Here is a 22650-nt window from a genome sequence, read left to right on the forward strand (position 1 = left end):
AGGTCAATTTTCCCTTTATGAGTCATAAGTCACTGCAAAAGTCTCTGGCAGGGGTAGGACCAGAACAGCTGGGTCAGGAGTTGAAGAGGGGCATGATAAATAAAGGGCTTGAGACTTCCTGTTTCTACATAGAGCAGAGAAAAGAGAAGAATTAGCTGGGTAGAAAGGCAAAATGAGCAACTGTAAGCAGACAGTGCAATATATTAAGAGGATAAAAACTTTTATGGGAGTGCTTCTTTAAGGGTCCACATTTCTATGGAATCCAGATGGATTTAACTTTATTAATCAAATGTCCTGAGCAGAATCCAGGTGGATCTTCACCCCAAACACCCTTGCACCATTGAGACTCAATCATGACATTGAACAGTATGTGACGCGCCCCCTGGGCCGTGGGGTACTCGGTTGCCGGGCCGATTGATGCTGAGGGATGTCACAGTGGCAGTGACCCGGTCCGAGACCCAGGGCAGTCAATAAAAGGGGGATTATTGAACGGGAATTATAGTTTTTATATAAATGTTCGTGACGCCACCTGTGGTATGCGGCTATATGTAGCCGCCGCTGCAGTGCAGATCCTCGGGAGCTGATGGTGATGCAGCAGAGTTGGTTCAACTTTCCACAGGTAGAGCTAAGCTCCAGTGCGGTGCTGTGATGATTAATGAGGTAGATGTTGTTGTGCAGTGTAGTGCAGGGGATGGCGCAGATAATAATGCCAGGACACAGTGGGGTGCAGTCTTCAAGGTTTACTCACAGTTGTTGCACTGCAGGTTACCAGGATCAGGGTAACCTCCCACGTCGTCCTGTGTTTACTGAGGCAGGGGTTCAGCAAACTCCCAGGTGTTTCAGGAGTACATAACGGGACCCCATTCTGTGTGCCTTCCTCGGTCGTCTTCCTGCGCTGTCTCTCACCCTCCTGCCTTGCGCCTCGCAAACAGTATCCCAAGCCGGTAACCTCGGATCTTGGCGGGCAACCTGCAGTCCCCTGAATCCTATATGGCTACCTTTTCAGCGATATAGTTGCGGCTGTGAGCAACTGCACGTTGAAAGTACAGAAGCCTCTGGTTTCTAGCTGAGCCTTGTAGTTAGGGGCCGGTCCCCTGGTGGCGCACTGGTGGCTTCTACACTCGCTGTGCCCCTGGGATACCCTAACTCCTGGAGCCTTCCCTCTGCTCCCGTCCTCTTCCAGCCTGTCCTCCTGGGCCTCTCAACTCAGGCCTGCTCCTCTCCTCTCCTCTGAGCAGAGCTCCTACAGAGCTCCTGCTCCCACTACTTCTCCTCAGACTGTTCTGTCTCCTTCCCAAGATGGTTCCCTTTTATACTCCTACTGAAGTGCTCCCCTGTGCTTCTTCCTCCACTACATGGTTCCACCCTCCAGCTAGGGACCAGGGACTGTGCTCTCCCTTAGGAGCAATCTTGCCCTTCCCTCTGAAGTGGAGTGTAATGGATGCAAGTGGGTGGGTCCCGGGTAGTACTCCAGCTTACCTGAGAGTGGGGTACCACACCTCTGGGTGAGATGCAGTACCTCTGTGGCAACTGAACCCGCAGGGGCGCCACATATGCTTTTTAAATTTCTCTATTATAGGATTTCTTCATCTGAAGGGATTTCATAGCTTCAGGGTTAATGACCATAATTTATTGTCAAACAATATTATTATGTGTATATTGATATAAAAACTCCTTTCTCATCCTAAATTCTTTAATTTCTTAATTTTACTGTAATTATGTGTTTTAAATTAATTATTTAGTCAAATATATTTTACTCACAATGGGCTAGATGCCATGAGCAAGATATTTCCATTTCACACACTTACTATCTAAAAATGGTGTGTTTGGGTGGATTCCCTTTTATAGCATCCCAGCCATCTATGAGCCATGCCCTCATGACAGGGAACATGCTTTCTCCAAAACGTGGTGATTTTGTTAATTCAAGTGAATTGACGACACACGCCAGACCTGAAAAATGCACTCCTGGTTTACAAGGACATTACTTGCTGGAGCTCCCCTGGCTCAAGATACACAATGATATCCTGGGACCACATAGATGTTACTTTGGATCCACCTAAGTTGACCACAAAAACTGCAACAGAGCAACGTGCTGTAGTGTACATGCGTGGAGAAAGGCCAAAGAGCGCCAATGACCCGTAGATAAAGCTGGCATATGCGCACTACAGTGCTTTGCAGGAGTGCGATGGGAGACACTGTGTGAATGATGTAGGACATGTCATCCAAAAGAAACTGGGAAGGAGGACGGCGATCGAAAGAAGAGAGGAGGTGTCGGATCAAGACCAAAGACGCCCATTGGACCGGAGAGTGCTGTCAGTGAGTATAACAAAAGCTCTTTTTTTGTGCCTTGCAGAGCGGATTGGGGACATACACACATGGTCAAAATTGTTGGTACACCTCGTTTAATGAAAGAAAAACCCACAATGGTCACAGAAATAACTTGATTCTGACAATCGAGGCATGCGATTGACGATAGCTGAGGAGGCTATATAGGGACGTTAGTGAGACAGGGTGACTCTAGACCACACTAGGAGGTCTCTACTTCCCCCTTTCCCCTCTGTGTTGCACTTACACCTGGCGTGACACCAAGCTTTCTGACACTGGGTAGCACATTTCTCTCTAGAATGCCTTGATAGTCTTGAGATTTCATTGTACCCTGCACAGATTCAAGACACCTTGTGCCAGATGCACCAAATCAGCCCCAGAACATAACAGAGCCTCCTCCATGTTTTACAGTAGTGACAGTGTTCTTTTCTTGATATGCTTCATTTTTCCATCTGTGAACATAGAGCTGATGTGCCTTGCTAAAAACTTCCATTTTTGTCTCATCTGTCCATAGGACATTCTCCCAGAAGCTTTGTGGCTTGTCAACATGTAGCTTGGCAAATTCCAGTCTGGCTTTTTTATGATTTTTTTTCAACAATGGTGTTCTCCTTGGTCGTCTCCCATGAAGTCCACTTTGGATCAAACAATGACGGATGGTGCGATCTGACACTGATGTGCCTTTAGCTTGAAGTTCACCTTTAATCTCTTTAGAAGTTATCCTGGGCTCTTTTGTTACTATTCGTATTATCCGTCTCTTTGATTTGTCATCAATTTTCCTCCTGCGGCCATGACCAGGGAGGTTGGCTACAGTTCCATGGATCTTAAATTTCTGAATAATATATGCAACTGTAGTCACAGGAACATCAAGCTGCTTGGAGATGGTCTTATATCCTTTACCTTTAACATGCTTGTCTATAATTTTCTTTCTAATCTCCTGAGACAACTCCTTTGCTTCCTCTGGTCCATGTTGAGTGTGTCACCAAACAGCACAGTGAGTATCTGTAGCCCTATATACAGGCACAGTGAGTATCTGTAGCCCTATATACAGGCCCACTGACTGGTTACAAGATTGTTGACACCTGTGATGCTAATTAGTGGACACAACTTGATTAAACATGTCCCTTTTGTCACATTATTTTCAGGGGTACCATCATTTTTGTCCAGGCCTATTTCATGAGTTTAATTTTTTTTTTAATTCTGTGGAAGCAGAGTTGAAAAGCAATGTCTGACTTTCATTTGTTCATTTTCATAGATTTTTAATTTGTTATTACTTTTATCAGAATCAAGTTATTTCTGTGACCATTGTGGGTTTTCTTTCATTAAACAAGAGGTACCAACAATTTGACCGTGTGTGTATATACAGCATTTTAGAATACTGTAAAAGAAGGCTGAAACATGATAGCCATATTTTATATGGGGAAAGTCTGGTGTCAGATTCCCTTTAAGACATGAAAATCAGTGAATTCAGAAATCCTCAGTGCAGTCATGAAAACCATTAATTCCTTTCGTGAAACTGGCTCTCATGAGGACCACCCCAGGAAAGTTTATCAGCGTTACCAGCCTTAGAAACTGTAATTTGACAGCACTTCAGATAACAACTCTCGTAATTGGTGCCATGTCATCAAATAGCAGACTCATCTCAACTGACCAGGGGAGACTGCGAGAAGCAAATCTTTATGGTCGAATTGCTGCAACAAAGCCATTACTGAGGAGACTTATTTGGGCCAAGCCATGCAAGAACTTGAAAATAGCTCTCTATAAATCTGTGACACCCCAGGGGTCTGGTTGCCACAGTGATAGAGATATTACGTCTGAGAGCAGGTGGGAGGTCTCTTGGTCAGGAATCCTATGCATGCCACACCTCCTGCCCAGTCCTGGGAGGGGAAGAACTTCCCCTATATAAACCTAGGGCTGAGGCAGGGTTGGTGAGTAGAGAAGAAGTAGAGACAGAGAAAAGAAGCAAATATAGGAACAGAACATCAGGAGCTCTGTGGGAGCAGTGTTACAAGGAGTCAGGGGCTGGCAGCTGCAGAGCTCGCCCTGACTGAGAAGATTTCTTACCGGACCCGGAGTCCGAGGCTGTGGGGACTAACTCCTACCCAGCAGCAGAATCCGTCAGGCAGGGGATTCCAGGTCCTCTGGCCAAGAAACCCGAAGGCACGGTCACACGCGTGGGACCAGCACCGCCGTCGTGGAGCGGAAGCTACTAGAAGGCCCCGAGTCACCGGCCATACGGGTGAGCACCACACGGTACACTCAGGGACGTGGGCTACTTATACCCGCCTCTAGCAAGGTAGCCAGAAGAGTACAGTTAGTTTGGGAGGCCTACAACTTCGCCTGGCCAGGGGAGATCCCATCTGCTCAAGGACTGACCAGGCCCCAATCGCTAGCCAGTACTCCGGGAGGGTCTATCTTTGTCACCAGTAAAGACCCTGAACTACACCGTACCATCTCCGAGTGGTTCCTGCTACCCCCATCATCCACGTCGGCTGCCCTGAGGCCATACCCCTGCCGTTGGGGGTTATACTATCACGCTGCACAATCCTACCACCGGCCTCAGCGGTCTGCCCTGCAGCAGCAGCTCCTTAGCTGTACTCAACGGGTGGCGTAGTCGTCCAACATCTACCGCTGATACATCGCCGCTCAGTTTGACTCCCTGGGCACGGACCGGGTCACCGCCACGAGACTACAACCCTCAACAGATCCGGCTCCGGGTAAGCTCCCGCGTGCGCAACGCAGCGCGACACAGGCCCAGGGGCGCGTCAACTTTTGGCGTAGTCGGCAGGATCTCGTGCCCGCAACCACCGGGTACTGCGTGCCTGAAAAAGACTGTTCAAACTTACCTGTGGTGAAGATTCCCGCCATCCGGCACCATCTTCAGCCTTCTTCCCGCCATCGGTGAAGATTCCCGCCATCCGGCGCCATCTCCAGCCTTCTTCCCGCCTTCCGTGGAGTTTTCCCGCCGTTGGACGCCATCTTGAAGACGTCGCGCGGGAAGAAGAGGGGCGTGGACTCCGAAAGCGCGCGAGAACTGAAGCCCCGCCTCACGTCCGGACGTCGCGTAAGGTCCTGGAAGGAGCCCAGCAGACGCCGACGTCACAGGAGCGCGACGCAAGGTCATCAACCCTGACGATCTACTGCGGAGCCGCGGCCTACGGAAGAGGATCATCGCAAGGTAGGCCACGGTCCACTAGGGGGGAGGAGGATGTCGGATACGGAGGAGAGCTTCACTGCCTCAACCCCCGCCAGCGCCACCGCTGCTGCAGTCATGCCTTTCACCATGCCCTATATCCCGGGAGCGGCCTGGCTACCCCAGTACTCAGGGGAGTCACATACCCTGCATGACTTTAGAGAAAAGCTGGATAGCCTCTTCCAGGTGTACCCCCTCACAGAAGAGCAAAAAGTGAGCATCCTGGTGGCCCAATTAACTGGGGCAGCCCGAAGGGAGGTAAAGTCCTGGCCACCTGGGGGGAGGACTGTCGCAGGGATACTAACCCGGCTGAGGGACACCTTTGATACCCGCACCTCAGCCGAGATCAAGCTTAGATTCTACGGGTGCAAACAGCGGGCACATGAGAGTATAAGGGACTATGCCCTGAACCTACAAGAGGCCCTGAGAGCCATTAAGCAGACCGACCCTGACGGCGTGGGAGACGAGGACAGGCTGTTGACTGAACAATTTATAGAGGGTTTATATTGCAATGCCCACCGAACCCAGTTGCGGGCAATGGCCTTACAGGACCCTCATCTGGGATTTGCACAGTTCAAGGACAGAGCCATCCGGGTGCTTCGAGAACCGGCACCAAGTGGCGTTGTGACCCCCAGACGCCCCACTACCACTTACCACCAGGAGGCGGCGCCCTTGTCGGCAGGGCCTGTGGGAGCTGATGCGCAGGCTTTGAACAATGACCCGGCTCCAGACCTGCACCATCAGGTCCAAGAGCTAGCTAAAAGCGTTGCTGCGCTAACCCGAACTGTGCAGTCTTTACAGGTTTCCACTCCAGGGAAGATCCAGCTGGCATCCGGACCGGAGGACATCCCGTGGCGTCGACCAAGGAGGACCCCACCGGTCAGAGGAAGACCCAGCGACCGATACAACGAGGACGGACGACCCATCTGCCGCCGCTGCAATCAACCCGGACATATGGCAAGGTACTGTCCTTTAAACTGGCACAACCTGGGGTAGAGGGCCAACCCCCAGGAAAAAGATCACCAGGCCCATCGAACTGGCGCGACAAATATGTGGGAGGACGTCCAGTCTTACCCGTGGTACTGGATGGCATTCCTATGAGTGCCCTACTGGACACCGGGTCACAGGTCACCACCATCCCGTACGTGCTCTTCAAGCAGTACTGGAATGACTCGGATATCACCCGCTACCCTGACGACGACTTGAGTATCATCGCCAGCAATGGTCAGCCCGTGCCACAGATTGGATTTAAAGAGGTGACCATTAAAATCGGTAGAGTTGAACTGGCAGCACAGGGACTGATCATTGTAGACATTGACAAACACGAGAGTCACCCAAAGATAACTCTAGGAACTAATGTAATTGAAAATTGTCTTGCAGAGGTGATTTTCCTTTTACAGCAGGTTGCCAAGAACGCCAGCTCCGGCGAGCAGCGAGTGCTCCAAAAAGAGATCCGGGCACTGATGCGACGGCAACAGGTGGAACTCTCCGGCGGTGAGATTGGTAGCGTGAGAATGTGTGACCCTTTCCCTATTGCCATGCCCCCAAAAAGTGAAATGATGATTTGGTGCCGGGCAGCTATTGGTCTGAGAGGTAGAGATTACCAGGCAATGGTAGAACCAGTTTACTCAGACAGTAGGCCCACCATCTTGACAGCACGGGGGGTGGTTAATGTACGCCATGGGAGGGTGCCCGTTCGCATAATCAATATCGGGAAGAGGGAAGTGTACCTGCCCCGGTATGCCACGCTAGCCAAATTATATACCATTAACCAAAATGCTATACAATCTGTGGAACCCTTGCCTCCATCTCACCCGGAGGAAGGTAACGGCTCTAAGAAAACAATGGAGGACTGGTGTCAACAACTACATTTGGGTACTGACTCCACTCCCTCACACCAGAAACAGGGAGTCTATCGGGTGGTTCAAGAGTACGAGAGAGTGTTTAGTAAACACCCGTTAGACTTCGGGCGAGTCAAGGGGGTAGAACACCACATCCCCACGGGAGACCATCCTCCCATAAAAGAGAGGTATCGACCCGTACCCCCTGCACACTACCAACACGCCAAGGGGATGCTTAGAGACATGAAGGAGGCTGGGGTGATCAGGGATAGCTGTAGCCCCTGGGCAGCTCCACTAGTCTTAGTCAAAAAGAAAGACAACACCATGAGGATGTGTGTAGATTACCGGAAAATCAACCGTATCACACACAAGGATGCGTACCCCTTACCAAGGATAGAGGAGTCTTTGGCTGCTTTAAGATCTGCTAACTTCTTCTCTACCTTGGATCTCACTAGTGGGTACTGGCAGGTTCCTGTAGCAGAGGCGGACCGGGAGAAGACCGCATTCACCACCCCGATGGGACTTAGCGAGTTTACCTGTATGCCGTTCGGACTCTGCAACGCACCAGGAACCTTCCAACGATTAATGGAGTGCTGTCTGGGCCACAGAAACTTCGAGACGGTCCTGTTGTACCTGGACGATGTCATCGTATATTCTAAGACTTATGAGGACCACCTGAAACACCTGGCGGAAGTGTTCGAAGCTCTGGCAAGCTACGGCCTAAAGGTGAAACCCTCCAAGTGTCACCTCCTGAAACCAAAGGTGCAGTACCTGGGACACGTGGTGAGCGCTGACGGAGTGGCTCCCGACCCTGATAAGATCACCGCAATTAAGGAATGGCCAAGTCCCTCCAGTGTAAAGGAAGTGCGGCAGTTCCTCGGGTTGGTAGGCTACTACCGCAGGTTCATCCCCGGTTTCACCAAAAAGGCAGCTCCTATGCAGGACCTCCTGATAGGCCAGTCCCGGAAGGCCAAGAACCAGAAGCCGCCCTTCAGATGGGAGAAGTTGGAAGAAGAGTCCTTCCGCCAGCTGAAGATGGCCCTCACGGGGGATGAAATCCTGGCGTACCCGGATTACAGCCAGCCCTTTATCCTCTACACCGACGCAAGTAACATCGGGCTAGGAGCCGTGCTGTCCCAGATCCAGCAGGGGAAAGAGCGAGTAATCGCTTACGCCAGCCGAAAACTGCGACCCACCGAAAGAAATCCTGAGAATTACAGCTCATTTAAGCTAGAGTTCCTGGCAGTGGTGTGGGCAGTCACCGAACGCTTTAAGCACTACCTCGCTTCTTCCCGGTTCGTCGTGTACACGGATAACAACCCGTTGACACACCTGGACACGGCAAGACTCGGTGCCCTAGAGCAGAGATGGATGGCCCGCCTGTCCAACTACGAGTTCACCATCAAATACCGGGCAGGACGCTCCAATACCAACGCGGACGCCCTGTCCAGGATGCCAAACCTACCGGACGTAGGAGAAGATCCAGAGGGACTGGAAGAAGTCGAACTCCCCGCGTTTCACCGTCATGGGACTATCCAGTATTCCCATCGGGTAAGGAGTAAGCAAGGCGCTACGCTTAACCCCTTACCTCACTACAACTGGGCGGAAACGCAAGACAGTGACCCTGCCGTCCGGCTGGTGAAGGAGATGCTGACTCGGCCAGAGGCTCGCCTTGACCCAGACGCTACGGAGGAAGCCAAGCAACTGTGGGCAGAAAAGAGTAGACTGTTCCTTTACAAGGGGAAGTTGTGCCGCAGGATGGTTAACTCCCGGACGCATGAACTAATCTGGCAAGTAGTGGTGCCACGACGAGATGCAGCCATGGTGATGGAGGCATACCACGATGGAGCTGGGCATTTCGGATGGAAGAAGCTGGAGTTCCTGCTGCGCGGGCGGTTCCATTGGGTAGGCATGAGGGGAACCATCGAGAGGTGGTGCAGAGACTGTGGCCCGTGCAACCTGAGGAGGAAGGACCGTGCCAGCCAGAAGACTCCCCTGCAGTCCATCGTCACCCGGCAGCCGTTGGAACTGGTAGCCTTGGATCATGTAAAACTGACCCCAAGCAGAAGTGGCTACGTCTACGCGTTAACCATCGTGGATCATTACTCCCGGTTCTTGGTTGTCGTCCCCGTCAAGGACTTAACGGCTCAAACAGCAGCTAGAGCCTTCCAGCAGCACTTCTGCCGTCCACACGGGTACCCGGACCAAGTGCTGACGGACCAGGGACCTGCCTTTGAAGCGGAGGTCTTCCAGGAATTCTGCAATCTGTATGGCTGCCGGAAGATAAGGACGACACCCTATCATCCGCAAACTAATGGACTTTGTGAGAAAATGAACCAGGTGGTAATGGATCTTCTGAAAACGTTGCCCCTGGAAGAACGCAGTCTGTGGCCTGAGAAGCTGCCCGATCTGGTGGACCTATACAACCACATCCCGGTAGGTTCCACCAACTGTACCCCGGCTTACCTAATGAGGGCGAGACCTGGTAAGTTACCTGTTGACCTGGAAATGGGAGTCCTGACACCCGAGGACACTTCACCAGAAGCAGACTGGGACACAGAGAGGCAGCAGCAGTACCGGAAAGTACAGGAGAGCGTGGAGCGAAGTCTCTGTCAGGCTAGGGAGAGACAAGAGAAAACTTACAACCAGTATGCTCCCGCTGTTCCCCTGGTGCCCGGAGAGCAGGTCTTGAAGAGGAAAAGACGGCTCCACAAGTTGGACGACCAGTGGGAGAAGGACCCGTACACCGTACTGCCCTCAAGCCACGAGAACCCGAAGGTCTGTACCATCAGTAAAGACGGAGGGGAGACCACAGCCATTGTATCCCGGGATCACCTGAAGAAGTGTCCTGAACAGCTACGGAACCCTGAAGAGGAACAAGAAGACCATCGACCCGTAGAGGAAAGGGAAGATATGGTTAGTACTGTGCTCGGAGACTTCCCTCGGTCTTGGACTCAAGTCAATGGTGCAGTTGTGGTACCCGTACTCACCTTCCTCCAACCAGCATCCCAAGCACCTACGGAGCAACAGGTAGAGCTGGAAGAACAGCCGGTCCAGGAGGCAGAAAACCCCACACCAGCAGATCAGGAGGATCAACCCTCTGCTTGCAGTGAGCCTGCCATATCCCTAGTGAGCCAAAGGGCCCGTAGACAGCTGCCCAATTTACCCTTGACAGCTCCTACACCCTGTAGTTCAGGGCCAGACAGTCAGCTCCGTAGGTCCACTAGGGCCACTAGAAGCCAGTTACCCGCACCTTGGAGGATTTGAAGTGTATAAATTGTTTTATTTGTGGTTACCTGTTTTTCTTGTTGCTTGTGTATAATTATGTGTTTCTAGTTGTTTATAGGAGTCTTTGGTGGATTTACCGGGAATCCTGTGTACATAGTTGGAGCGTAACCCAGGACGGACTAAAGACTGTTAAGGACTCGGGGCAGGACAGACCCCTACCTGGTTACGTCTCCCTGTTTTGGTGAAATGGACACCTTGCTTTCTTCAAAGACTGCACCCGGTTACGGACATGCCGTGACCACCTTTATGTGTTTCTTTATTGTATTGTTATTGTTATATCTTGTTATGTTTTTCTAAAATATGTTTAGTCCCGGAGTACTAAATTTCACTAGGGGGGAATGTGACACCCCAGGGGTCTGGTTGCCACAGTGATAGAGATATTACGTCTGAGAGCAGGTGGGAGGTCTCTTGGTCAGGAATCCTATGCATGCCACACCTCCTGCCCAGTCCTGGGAGGGGAAGAACTTCCCCTATATAAACCTAGGGCTGAGGCAGGGTTGGTGAGTAGAGAAGAAGTAGAGACAGAGAAAAGAAGCAAATATAGGAACAGAACATCAGGAGCTCTGTGGGAGCAGTGTTACAAGGAGTCAGGGGCTGGCAGCTGCAGAGCTCGCCCTGACTGAGAAGATTTCTTACCGGACCCGGAGTCCGAGGCTGTGGGGACTAACTCCTACCCAGCAGCAGAATCCGTCAGGCAGGGGATTCCAGGTCCTCTGGCCAAGAAACCCGAAGGCACGGTCACACGCGTGGGACCAGCACCGCCGTCGTGGAGCGGAAGCTACTAGAAGGCCCCGAGTCACCGGCCATACGGGTGAGCACCACACGGTACACTCAGGGACGTGGGCTACTTATACCCGCCTCTAGCAAGGTAGCCAGAAGAGTACAGTTAGTTTGGGAGGCCTACAACTTCGCCTGGCCAGGGGAGATCCCATCTGCTCAAGGACTGACCAGGCCCCAATCGCTAGCCAGTACTCCGGGAGGGTCTATCTTTGTCACCAGTAAAGACCCTGAACTACACCGTACCGTCTCCGAGTGGTTCCTGCTACCCCCATCATCCACGTCGGCTGCCCTGAGGCCATACCCCTCCCGTTGGGGGTTATACTATCACGCTGCACAATCCTACCACCGGCCTCAGCGGTCTGCCCTGCAGCAGCAGCTCCTTAGCTGTACTCAACGGGTGGCGTAGTCGTCCAACATCTACCGCTGATACATCGCCGCTCAGTTTGACTCCCTGGGCACGGACCGGGTCACCGCCACGAGACTACAACCCTCAACAGATCCGGCTCCGGGTAAGCTCCCGCGTGCGCAACGCAGCGCGACACAGGCCCAGGGGCGCGTCAAATCAGTGCTATGATGTGAGGAGTCAAAATTTGAGATTTTTTGTATTATTCACCAAGGTTATGTGACCAAAAAGGGGAGGAAGTGCTGCATCAGATAACATGGCCTCCACAATCATCTGACATCAACCCAATTGAGATTGTTTGGGATGAGTTGGACCGCAGAATGAAGTCAAAGTGCTCAGCACTTCTGGGAAAGACTGTTGGAAAGCCAGTTCAGATGACTACCTGATGAAGCTGTTTCAGAGAATGCCAAGGGTGTATAAAGCTGTTATCAGTATAAAAAAGTGGGTACTTTGAGGAATCTAAAGTTTAACACATATTCTGGTTAGTCTAACAAGTTTTTCTTTACTACTTGTTTCCATATGTGTCTCTTTGTGGTTTTGTTGCCTTTAGTCTGAATCTACAATGTGCACATTACAATAAGAATAAGGAAAACCATTGCATGAACAGCTGTGTCCAAACTTTTGATGAGTACTATATGTAAAGACATGGTAAAATCTATTGTAATGTGCATGATACAAGGTTTAACTATACTATGGTCATATGTATTTGAGCTCTACTCAGAGCTCACTCAGGTGAGAGTTACTGCGTGACCCAGTCTAATGGCACATTCAATTACTCCAATTCCTATCTAGAATCCACATCTTGATGATTTCCACCTCACTGTATTGGCTGCCAGAATGATAGTCTGAAATATATTTACTGAAGCATATGGTGAAATTCTCTTTGAATATTAACATTTCAGCCAATAATTTGTTTTCCGAGACAGCTGGCACACTACCACCCTCTGTCCTGTACATGTGAAATATTATCTGTGACATTTACAAGAAGATAAAAAATATGATGCATAAAGGCAGCTGTTTTTGATGTCCAGAAAGGCAGTATTGTCGGGCAGCAAATAACAAGTTCAAATCTTGCTATCATCATTTTTTAAAGGTTATTTATGGAGCGGTTTGAAACATTCTTTCAGAATTCTTCCCCATGAGCATACATAGTCTGTCTGCAGTCAACTTAATTCTGTCAGTAAATGAGCCCACATATGTATCTAACCACAATGTGTCATAACAATAAGATGGTTCAGGCAGAGGGAGTTGTATCTTCATTTAACTTCTGATTACAAATTCGCACAATGTTTAAAGCGGTATTCCCATCTCCAAGATCCTATCCCAATATGTAGTAGGTGTAATATTAATTATATTAGCAAATACCTCCACTTAGAAATGGGGTATAGTTCTTCTGATTCACTATGTATCTTACCCCATGTGCAGGGCATTGCAGTAGCTTAGGTATCCATGGTTACGATTACTCATATAGTGTGAGTTAGTTAGTTAGACAGCTCTTAGTGGTTGTATTCATGCATACCTAAGCTACTGCAATGCCCTGCACATGAGGTAAGCGACAACAAATCTGAAGAACTATACTAAATTTCTATTTGGAGGTATTTGCGAATATTATTATTATTATACCTACTACATATTGGGATATGATCTTGTAGATGGGAATACGCATTTAAGGGTATATTCACATGCTGCAAATTGGTTAAAGAAACGTCTGTTGCTGAAAAATCTATTTTACTTCTCTAAATGGTGTTGTTTGTGCAGAACGTGCAGCCATTTCTGCAAGCTCCATTCACACGAATGGAATAGCAGAAATTTCTACAAGTTTACAATGTAGTTAGAGATTGGAATTACCTTAAAGGAATTGTTTCAGCAAAAAGAAAACGTCCCCAGGGAAGTTATAAACAATTTAAAAAACGAAGCAATACCTACTGGCACCTACCTGGATCCAGCGCTGACATCTCTGTGCACTACACTGACACAGGAAGAGGAGACGTTCCCATTCCACCAGTAGTAGGGCTGCTGCACTATGACATTGGCTGGGTGACTTGAGTAGCGCTACACTAGATGTTTTTCTGATGATTCTGCTCAGGTCACTTGACCGCTGCAGCCAGTTACATTGTGGCACCCCAGGGGTCTGGTTGCCACAGTAATAGAAATATTATGTCTGAGAGCAAGTGGGAGGTTTCTCTGGTCAGGAGCCCTAAGCATGCAACACTGCCCACCCAGACCTGGGAGGGGAGGAATCTGCCCTTATAAACTGGGTCTGGGGCGGGATTAGGTCAGTCAGAGCCTAGTGAGTGAAGTCCCAGACAGAGTCTGAGAGTCAGAGCTTGGAGAGGGAAAGTGACAACAGGAGCTCTGTAGGAGCAGGAGCGAGTGCCAGAGGCTGGAAGCTAGATAGCTCGCCTTGGCTGAAGTCACTAAACCCGGACACGGAGTCCGAGGCTGTGGGGACATCCAGGTCCAGCAGCAGAATCCAACCGGCAGGGGATTCCATGTCCTCTGGCCATAGAAGCCCGGAGGCACGGTCACAAGCAAGGGACCAGCACCGCCATCGTGAAGCGGAGGCTAATGGAAGGCCCCAAGTCACCGGCCATACGGGTGAGCACCACACGGTATACTTAGGGATGTGGGCTACTTCTACCCGCATAGAGCAAGGTAGCCAGGAAAGAGTGCAGATAGTCGGGGAGGCCTACAACTCCACCTGGCCAGGGGAGATCCTACTTGCTTACAGACTGACCAGGCCCCTACTGCTAACCAGTACTCCCGGGAGGGTCTGCGTTATTCCATCAGTAAAGACCCAGAACTGCACCACACGTCTCTGTGTTTCATCGCCGCACCAGCACCATCAGTACTGGGATGCTCACACCATCACTCCCATCATCCACACTAGCTGCCCTGAGGCAATACTTCTCCCGTGGGGAGTTATCCCATACTTGGCTGCGCATACAACATCAGCCTCAGCGGTCGGCAGCGCAGCGGCGGTCCCCACTGATCGCAATCCACGGGTGGCGTAGTCGGACATTTGTTATCACACTCAGACTGCCACTGGTTTGACTGCCCTGGGCACGGACCGGGTCACAGCCAAGGAGGACTACAACCCCCAGCGATCCAGCTCCGGGTATCCCCTGCACAGCACAGGCCCAAGGGGCGCGTCAACTTGAAGTAGTGGTTCTGTTGCTAGTAGAACAGTGATGTCTCCTCTTCTTTTGTCAGCACAGGCCACAGAGCGGCCGACCCTGGATCCAGGTGGGGAGAGTAGGTGAGTATCACTTAGGTTTTTTTTTTTTTTTTTTTTTACAGCTGCAACCTCTGGGGAACTTTTTTTTTTTTTTACTTGGAAACCCTTTTACACTGATTTAGACTCATTTTAGACTTGCATTACATAATTATGCATATTACATATACATTAAGCCTGGATGGTGATTTAAAGGTGACCACATGAACAACTGTCTGCACGCGGCCAAAACTCTGTCCACTTGCAGTGGTTAATGGCAGTATGATCATGACAAAAAAAAAATCTAACCCCAATCAACATTGCTTCCTTTATTTATGGCTGTATTTAAAAAAATATGGCAGGACAGCAGTGGGAAAATCATATATGCAAAATGTAGGGGTTGTTCAATACAACCTGCATTCTGTGAATAGATTGGGTAAAGAAGGCTGTTGGTATGCCTATTCTCAAAATACCAGTTCTAAAATACTTTTTGGCTCACACATTTCATTTTTATAATATATCTACCATATTATTCTATATGCAGTTGCAAAATGCTTTGGGTTTCCAAATAGGGATAAGGGGATCTCTGTTCCCATTAGAGTTTGTGGTTGTTATTTTTATGTAGGTTAATTTTGCAATCCCACTTATAGGTAAACTAAATTTTACAATAATGCTGTTTACTTATAGAATTGTGTAGCATCGGCGTCTCTGCCCCCTGACAGGCAGAGACGCTGTCCCCCTTCCCGCCGCGTTCCTGGCCCGGCGTCTTCCGGCCCTCCTGCTGCTGCTGGCGCGCACAGCTTCCCGAGCACTGTGCTTAGGGCGCGCACGCGCTCCCTCTTAAAGGGGCCGCACGCGCTATCCTAAGGAGTCCCCGGCCAATGGCTGGAGGACCTCTCATATAAAAGGCACCTCCTCCAAAATGGAGGTGCCCGTGCAAGGTTGTAGCTCTGTATTCTAAACTCTGCTTCAGCCCTCAGGTCCCGCTGCTAGTCTGACTACCAGTCCAGTCCGCCAGCCTGACTACCAGTCCGCCAGCCTGTCTACCTGTGTCCGCCAGCCAAGTACACTCTCCAGCCCGACGGTCTGCCTACGGTCCTAACCCGCCAGTCTGTCTAAGGGCCAGGCTTGCCTACCTACCCGTACCAGTTACCTGCTGTGCCTACCAGCCAGCCTACCTGAAGGCTCCTGCCAGTTACCCGTGGTGTCTGCCAGTCCGTCTTCCCGGATCACCCGTCAGCCTGCACCCGTCAGCCTGCCTGCTGTGCTCATCTGCTGTACCGGTCAGTCCCTGCCTTCTGACTGGTGGGAGTCACCTGCTCTCATACAAGGACTGGTCCAGAGTAGCACCTGGTCCCTCTGCTCGGTCCTTCCCTGGTTCACGGAGTCGATTGAGGCGCCGTGCGACCTTGGTCAGCCCGAGTTGATACCTAGTTACGCCCCTCTGGTCCCTCCTTGCACCGCAGCACAGAGGTTCCACCACCCGGTCCGTAACAAATTGCTGATGACTTCTCCTGACAAAGGCTGCGAAATGCGCAACAAGCTCCTCTTTGAATGATTTCTCTCCTACTATAGGATAATGTCCCTAACAAGAATTACACAACTATTTGTATAATTATTTTGGTAGCAATCAGTTCTAGATAGGGAACCCGTACCATATGTATATATGGGAATTTTTTAATACTATACTATTTTATGTGATGATAAATCAAATGTAGTATGTAAAGAGCCTTCATGTTGGAATTTCTTTTAACATCTGACTTGCCTATAATGCTTTATCTGTATATATTCAAGTCATAGCTCTACCTTTATTCTTATAGAAAAAAATACTAAACATTTGTGTATGTATTTAAACTGTTTAAAGAAAACCATTAAAACATAAATAAATATATTCCTATAGTTATTATATATAGTTTTTTTTCCTAACTAGCTTCCCAAATACCACCATTCGTCACATTCTATCCAAAACAAGAGGTATCAGTATTTCTGGACTTTCAAGTCTCAGGAACATGTGATAGAATGTGACACAATAATACTATACCTGCACCATCACTTACCTTTGAATGGCATGTTTAAACGTGTCTTGAGGAAGAGACTCTGTCCAGGTCGCATTCCTTCTCTGTTAATATTGTACCCCAAAACAATGCATCCACTTTTTGGACATTTCAGACACATCCCTTTCTCAAAGCTTTTAATATCTTTACATTCATAGCCAATGATGTGCTTATCTTCATTTAGTATGGAGTCAATGAAAAGGTGAACTGACCTCTCATGAGAACATTTCACAGACTGTGTAAACCCTTAGAATAAAAATACAATATTAATAGTAAGAAGATGTCCTCTGTCCTTATACTACTAAAAGCATAAAACATATGAATTTTCAGAGGACGACTTCTACACCCCAATACACAATCTGCATCTGGACAACTACCATGTAAAATGCTGGTGTCTTCTCATATGGCAGAGGAGCTAATAGACCCCCTCAGACAGGAGAGTTGGATGACACTTCTACCTCTACATCTCAGAATATTTAATATATGAAAAGTTGACACCCATGAACTACAGGTCTCTGATTTTTTTGTTTCAAATGATGGAAAAACAAAAACCAAATCCTTTTTAATTTCTGTTGAGTCTTGTCCTAATTGCTAAGCAGCATGGTCATGAGGTCCATACATATTCAAAGAAAATGCTATCTTCTAGATCAAGTGCGATATTCTGAAGGGAGCATTCACTTTTACAGACGTTTTATTGTGGTAAGGAAACTTAATTTCTTTATTAGTCACTCACATACTGTTTAGGAAAAATGTTTAGAGACCTGGATGTCTGGCTAAGGGTTGGGAAAAGCTCTCTTGAAGCCCAAGGCATGAGCCTCCTTGGAATACAGCACGATTTGTACAAACATAACTATATATTTTTCTTATTATTGTCTCTATCACAATTATTCCCTTGAAGTTTTAAACTTTTTACCAAAGGTTTACCTGACTCCTCGTCCTCTGTACATGTCTACAGTTGTCTGGAAACTGGCCACCCTGCGACATGTCTGCATTGTAGCCCTCAGCTCTTGTAGGTCTGTCCCAGCTCTATCTCTCATTTCTCTTGAGAATTGTAAGTATATATCTCTGCATTGCCACTTGTTGCTCAATCTGTTAAATTAACTGATTTTCATTACAGGGAAGTAGTGATTAATTGCAGTGGGCATCTGTCGCATAGAGAAAATCTGCTTTTGTGTGACAATTGCTGTTTCTTTACCAATGAACTAGTGAAGCTCTCATTTACTTTGCTTATATATTTTTTATATATCAGATTTTTGTAATTGTTACTTTACTGCAAGGGTGGAGAATCTTTTTTTCCACCAAGGGCCATTTGGATATTTATACCATCCTACGGGCGGCCATACAAATTGTGTGATAACTCCGCCCACAAAGTACATCCTGACGCTGGCACTTGTGTCAGGACGTAATCTTTCATTGTACGCGCCTCAGAAATTAATGGGCCGGCGACCGGCAAAATACAGCTGCCGCCCAAGAACAGGGATCCCTGGGAATCTGCTAGGGGGCCAGATAAAAGGTTATTGAAGGCCATAAATGGCCCACGGTCCTGAGGTTTCCCATCCATGCTTTACTGCATCAAATGCAAAAAAATAAATTATATTTAAATAGAACCCCAAACTGTGCTGCATTTCAGTTTGTAAAAGTTTTCTTCATGCATAGTCAGCTTTTACTTTATTGTTTAGTAGAGCTATGGCTTCTTCTTACCAAAGATTCCCTGTTCTGCTATATGTCTGTACAAGTCTCGAAAATGGCAGCCAGGCTGAATGTCTCCTCCATTGGGGTAAAAATCAAAGTGACCAACTCTCTCATTAATGCCAATACTTAATCCAATATGTTGTTGGGTGTTGGTATGAATGGCGTCAACAAAACTGGCATCATCTGAAGACAGGCGATCTATTGATGACATTCCTTCAAATAAAGGACCAGCAGGGTCAAGACCTATGAAAAAAACATACATTTAAGGCTTACATTGGACAAAGCAGCTCAGTGCTCTTAATGTTCCTTGATAATGTTCTATTAGGCTGTTTGTTTTTTGTATTCTCTCAAAGCATAGCCCCATAAGTGCTAGAACAGATAACTCAATAATAGCCCCAGCCATGCACATACAATTGGCACATGCTTGGTTAAATGCACCTAAACATAAGGTTGTCCTGATATGACTAGGATTTATTTTCTTCTAGCATTTGAGGTAGGACCTCCTGATTACTAGATATAGATAACTTTCTACATTTTACGTTTCTTTACTTTATACATTAGATCTAAAACCAAATTTGCATGGTCTGCTGTGAGGCCCCAGCTCTGGTTGATATTGCTCCCCTTCCCACCTCTGAGGGATTCCTCATTTCTAAAGGCACTGCAACTTTATGGAAGTGTGGAGACAAGACCTGTTGAACTTCCACCTGATAAGGAATTTGAGCAGAACAAGTGTCTGACCCTTAGTCTCATTTTAGAAACTAGTAGTGACATAAAAAGTTTCAGGAGGGTATACTTAGTTTCTTTTGCCAACTTTTCTATATGTTTCCAGTTAAGATTGCTATAAGATTGCATTCATCTTACTGACAAGTGACAAACTGACTTGTAGTAAATTTAATCATATGATGCAACTGTTATTACAATGAGAAATACTTGCGTCTGGATTGACCTGTTATTCTTATTTACTGAATTTGTACATGAACACATAAAATAATGAACAACTGATGAGCAATTAATTCAGCGCTATTCTATCCCTACTTTGCTAAAGGAACAGTAGCATCAAGCCCACACTAATCCTGTAATATTTAGGTGCAAATTAATAATCAGCAGTATTGTAATTCTGCATTGCTAATTAGTGAAGGGATTAGGGATATTCTTAGATATTTTCAGAACTTTTCTTATTAATGATTGTGCGGGATTAGTACTGTGAAGCTACTGCTAATCTCTGTAAATATAGCGTTAACAATATTCTAATCAATTTCTACAATGGTGGCCTGCCTCACAGCTCTATACTATTTGTGGTCAGCAACACATTGTACATATGAGACATTTTAGCTGAGTCTAAGTGTAAGTTGTTGCCCTTAGTTTTCTCAGTACTAAAAGCGCATAATGAAATCAGTTATAAGTTATGTCTTGACTTATAGGACAAGTCACAGAATCTTTCAAACATTCTTCAAGGTTATGTTTTATAACAGACCCAGTAAAGCCTTATAAATTATACTCATATATATATGAGTTAATGGGGGCATCTGCACCTCCATTTGTGAGATTGTGGTGGAAATTTATTAACCCCTTAAGGACAGAGCCACTTTGTAGGTTAATGACCGGGCCAATTTTTTAAATTCTGACCATTGTCACTTTATGAGGTAACAACTCTGGAACGCTTCAACGGATCCCCCTGATTCTGAGATTGTTTTTTCATGACATATTGTACTTGATGATAGTGGTAAAATTTCTTCGACATGACTTGCATTTATTTGTGAAAAAAATGGAAATTTGGCAAAAAATGTGAAAACTTTGCAATTTTCAAACTTTGAATTTTTATGCCCTTAAACCAGAGGGTTATGTCACACAAAATAGTTAATAAATAACATTTTTTTAGAGACTACATCACATTTGAAGTGACTTTGAGGGGTCTTTATGACAGAAAATACCCCAAAGTGACACCATTCTAAAATCTTCACCCCTCAATGTGCTCAAAACCACATGCAAGAAGTTTATTAACTCTTCAGGTGCTTCACAGGAACTGAAGCAATGTGGAAGGAAAAAATGAACATTTAACTTTTTTGACAAAAATTTTACTTTAGACCCATTTTTTTTTATTTTCACAAGGGTATCAGGAGAAAATGGACCCCCAAATTTGTTGTGCAATTTCTCCTGAGTAAGCCAATACCCCATATGTGGTGGAATACCATTGTTTGGGCTCAAGGCAGTGCTCGGAAGGGAAGGAGCACTGTTTGACTTTTTGAACGCAAAATTGTCTGGAATCGAGAGCGGACGCCATGTTGTGTTTGGAGTGCCCCTGATGTGCCTAAACAATGGAAACATACCACAAGTGACCCCATTTTGGAAACTAGACCCCTCAAGGAACATATTTAGATGTGTGGTGAACACCTTGAACCCCCCAGGTGCTTCACAGAAGTTTATAACGTAGAGCTGTGAAAATAAAAAATCCATTTTTTTCCACAAAAATGATCTTTTCGTTCCAAATTTTTTATTTTCACAAGGGTAACAGGAGAAAATGGAACTCAAAATTTGTTGTGCAATTTCTCCTGAGTACGCCAATATACAATGTGTGGTCGAAAGCTACTTTTGAGGCACAGTGCAAAGCTAAGAAGGGAAAAAGCGCCATATTTGAGTTCAAATTTTGCTGGAATGGTTTGAGTGTGCCATGTCACATTGGCAAAGCCCCTGAGGTGCCAAAACAGCAGAATCCCACATAAGTGACCCCATTTTACAAACTTCACCTCTCAATGAATTCATCTATGGGTGCAGTGATCATATTGACACCACAGATGTGTCACAGAATTTTATACCATTGGACAGTGAAGAAAAAATAATTACATTTTTACCACAAATATTTTGTTTTAGTCCCAGATTTTACATTTTCACATGGGGAAATTGGTAAAAAAATGGCATCAAAATGTGTCACACAATTTCTGCTGAACATGGCAATACCTCACATGCTTAGCCACACGGTGAGACTCAGGAGGGATGGAGCGCTATTTGCCTGCTGGAGCGCACCTTTTCCTTGAATAGTTTGCGGACTCCATATACAGAGCCCCTAAGTGCTAGAAGAGCAGAACCCCCCCTCAAGTGACCGCATTTTGGAAATCATACCCCAGCCAAACATGTGAACTGTAAATGTGGTTTAGACACACTGTGGAGCTCAGGGGGGAGGGGGGATTTCAATTTGAGAGAGCAGATTTATATTGGGGTTTTTATGATTGACAGTTGTCACACACTAAAAAACGCTTTTTTTGCAAAAACTAGTTTTTGCATCGCCATATTTTGAGAGCTATAATTTTTCCACATTTTGGCCAACAGAGTCATGTAAGGGCTAGTTTTTTGCGGGACAAGTTGACGTTTTTATTGGTAACATTTTCTGGGACATGACATTTTTTGATAGCTTTCTATTTCGATTTTTGGGAGGCAGAATAAAAAAAACCAGCAATTCAGGAACTGTTTTTTTTTTATGCGGTTCCGCATGTGGTAAAATTTATAAGGCAGCTTTATTCTTCGGGTCAGCACGATTATAGTGATACCTCATTTATGTAAATTTTTTAATGTTTTTGCGCTTTTACATAATAAAAACTTTTATAGAAAAAATTATTATCTTTGCATCGCTTTATTCTGAGAGCTATAACTTTTTTATTTTTGCGCTGATGGAGCTGTATGGTGGCTTGTTTTTGCAGGACAAGAAGACGTTTTCAGCGGTACCATTTTTATTTACATTCGTCTTTTTGATCGCGTTTTATTCCACTTTTTTCGAGTGGTATGATGAAAAGGCATAGTTTCCCATGTTTTTTTTTTTTACGCTGTTCACTGAAAGGGTTAACTAGTGTGACACATTTATAGATCGGGTC

General features: G+C 46.8%; 1 protein-coding gene across 1 annotated transcript in view; it reads right to left on the minus strand.

The window, feature by feature from the left end:
• The window catches only part of LIPC (lipase C, hepatic type), a 318457-nt gene that overhangs the window by 26197 nt on the left and 269610 nt on the right, over positions 1-22650 (minus strand). The window contains exons 7-8 of the mRNA XM_073652967.1: positions 18797-19030; positions 17099-17341 (exon numbers count right to left, since the gene is read on the minus strand). Coding sequence (XP_073509068.1) covers positions 17099-17341; positions 18797-19030 — 477 coding nt within the window. The remainder of the gene's footprint in view (positions 1-17098; positions 17342-18796; positions 19031-22650) is intronic.

The sequence above is a fragment of the Phyllobates terribilis genome, unplaced genomic scaffold, assembly GCF_046119375.1.
Source record: "Phyllobates terribilis strain yellow unplaced genomic scaffold, ASM4611937v1 Scaffold_11__3_contigs__length_659146591, whole genome shotgun sequence".
Classification (NCBI taxonomy): Eukaryota; Metazoa; Chordata; class Amphibia; order Anura; family Dendrobatidae; genus Phyllobates; species Phyllobates terribilis.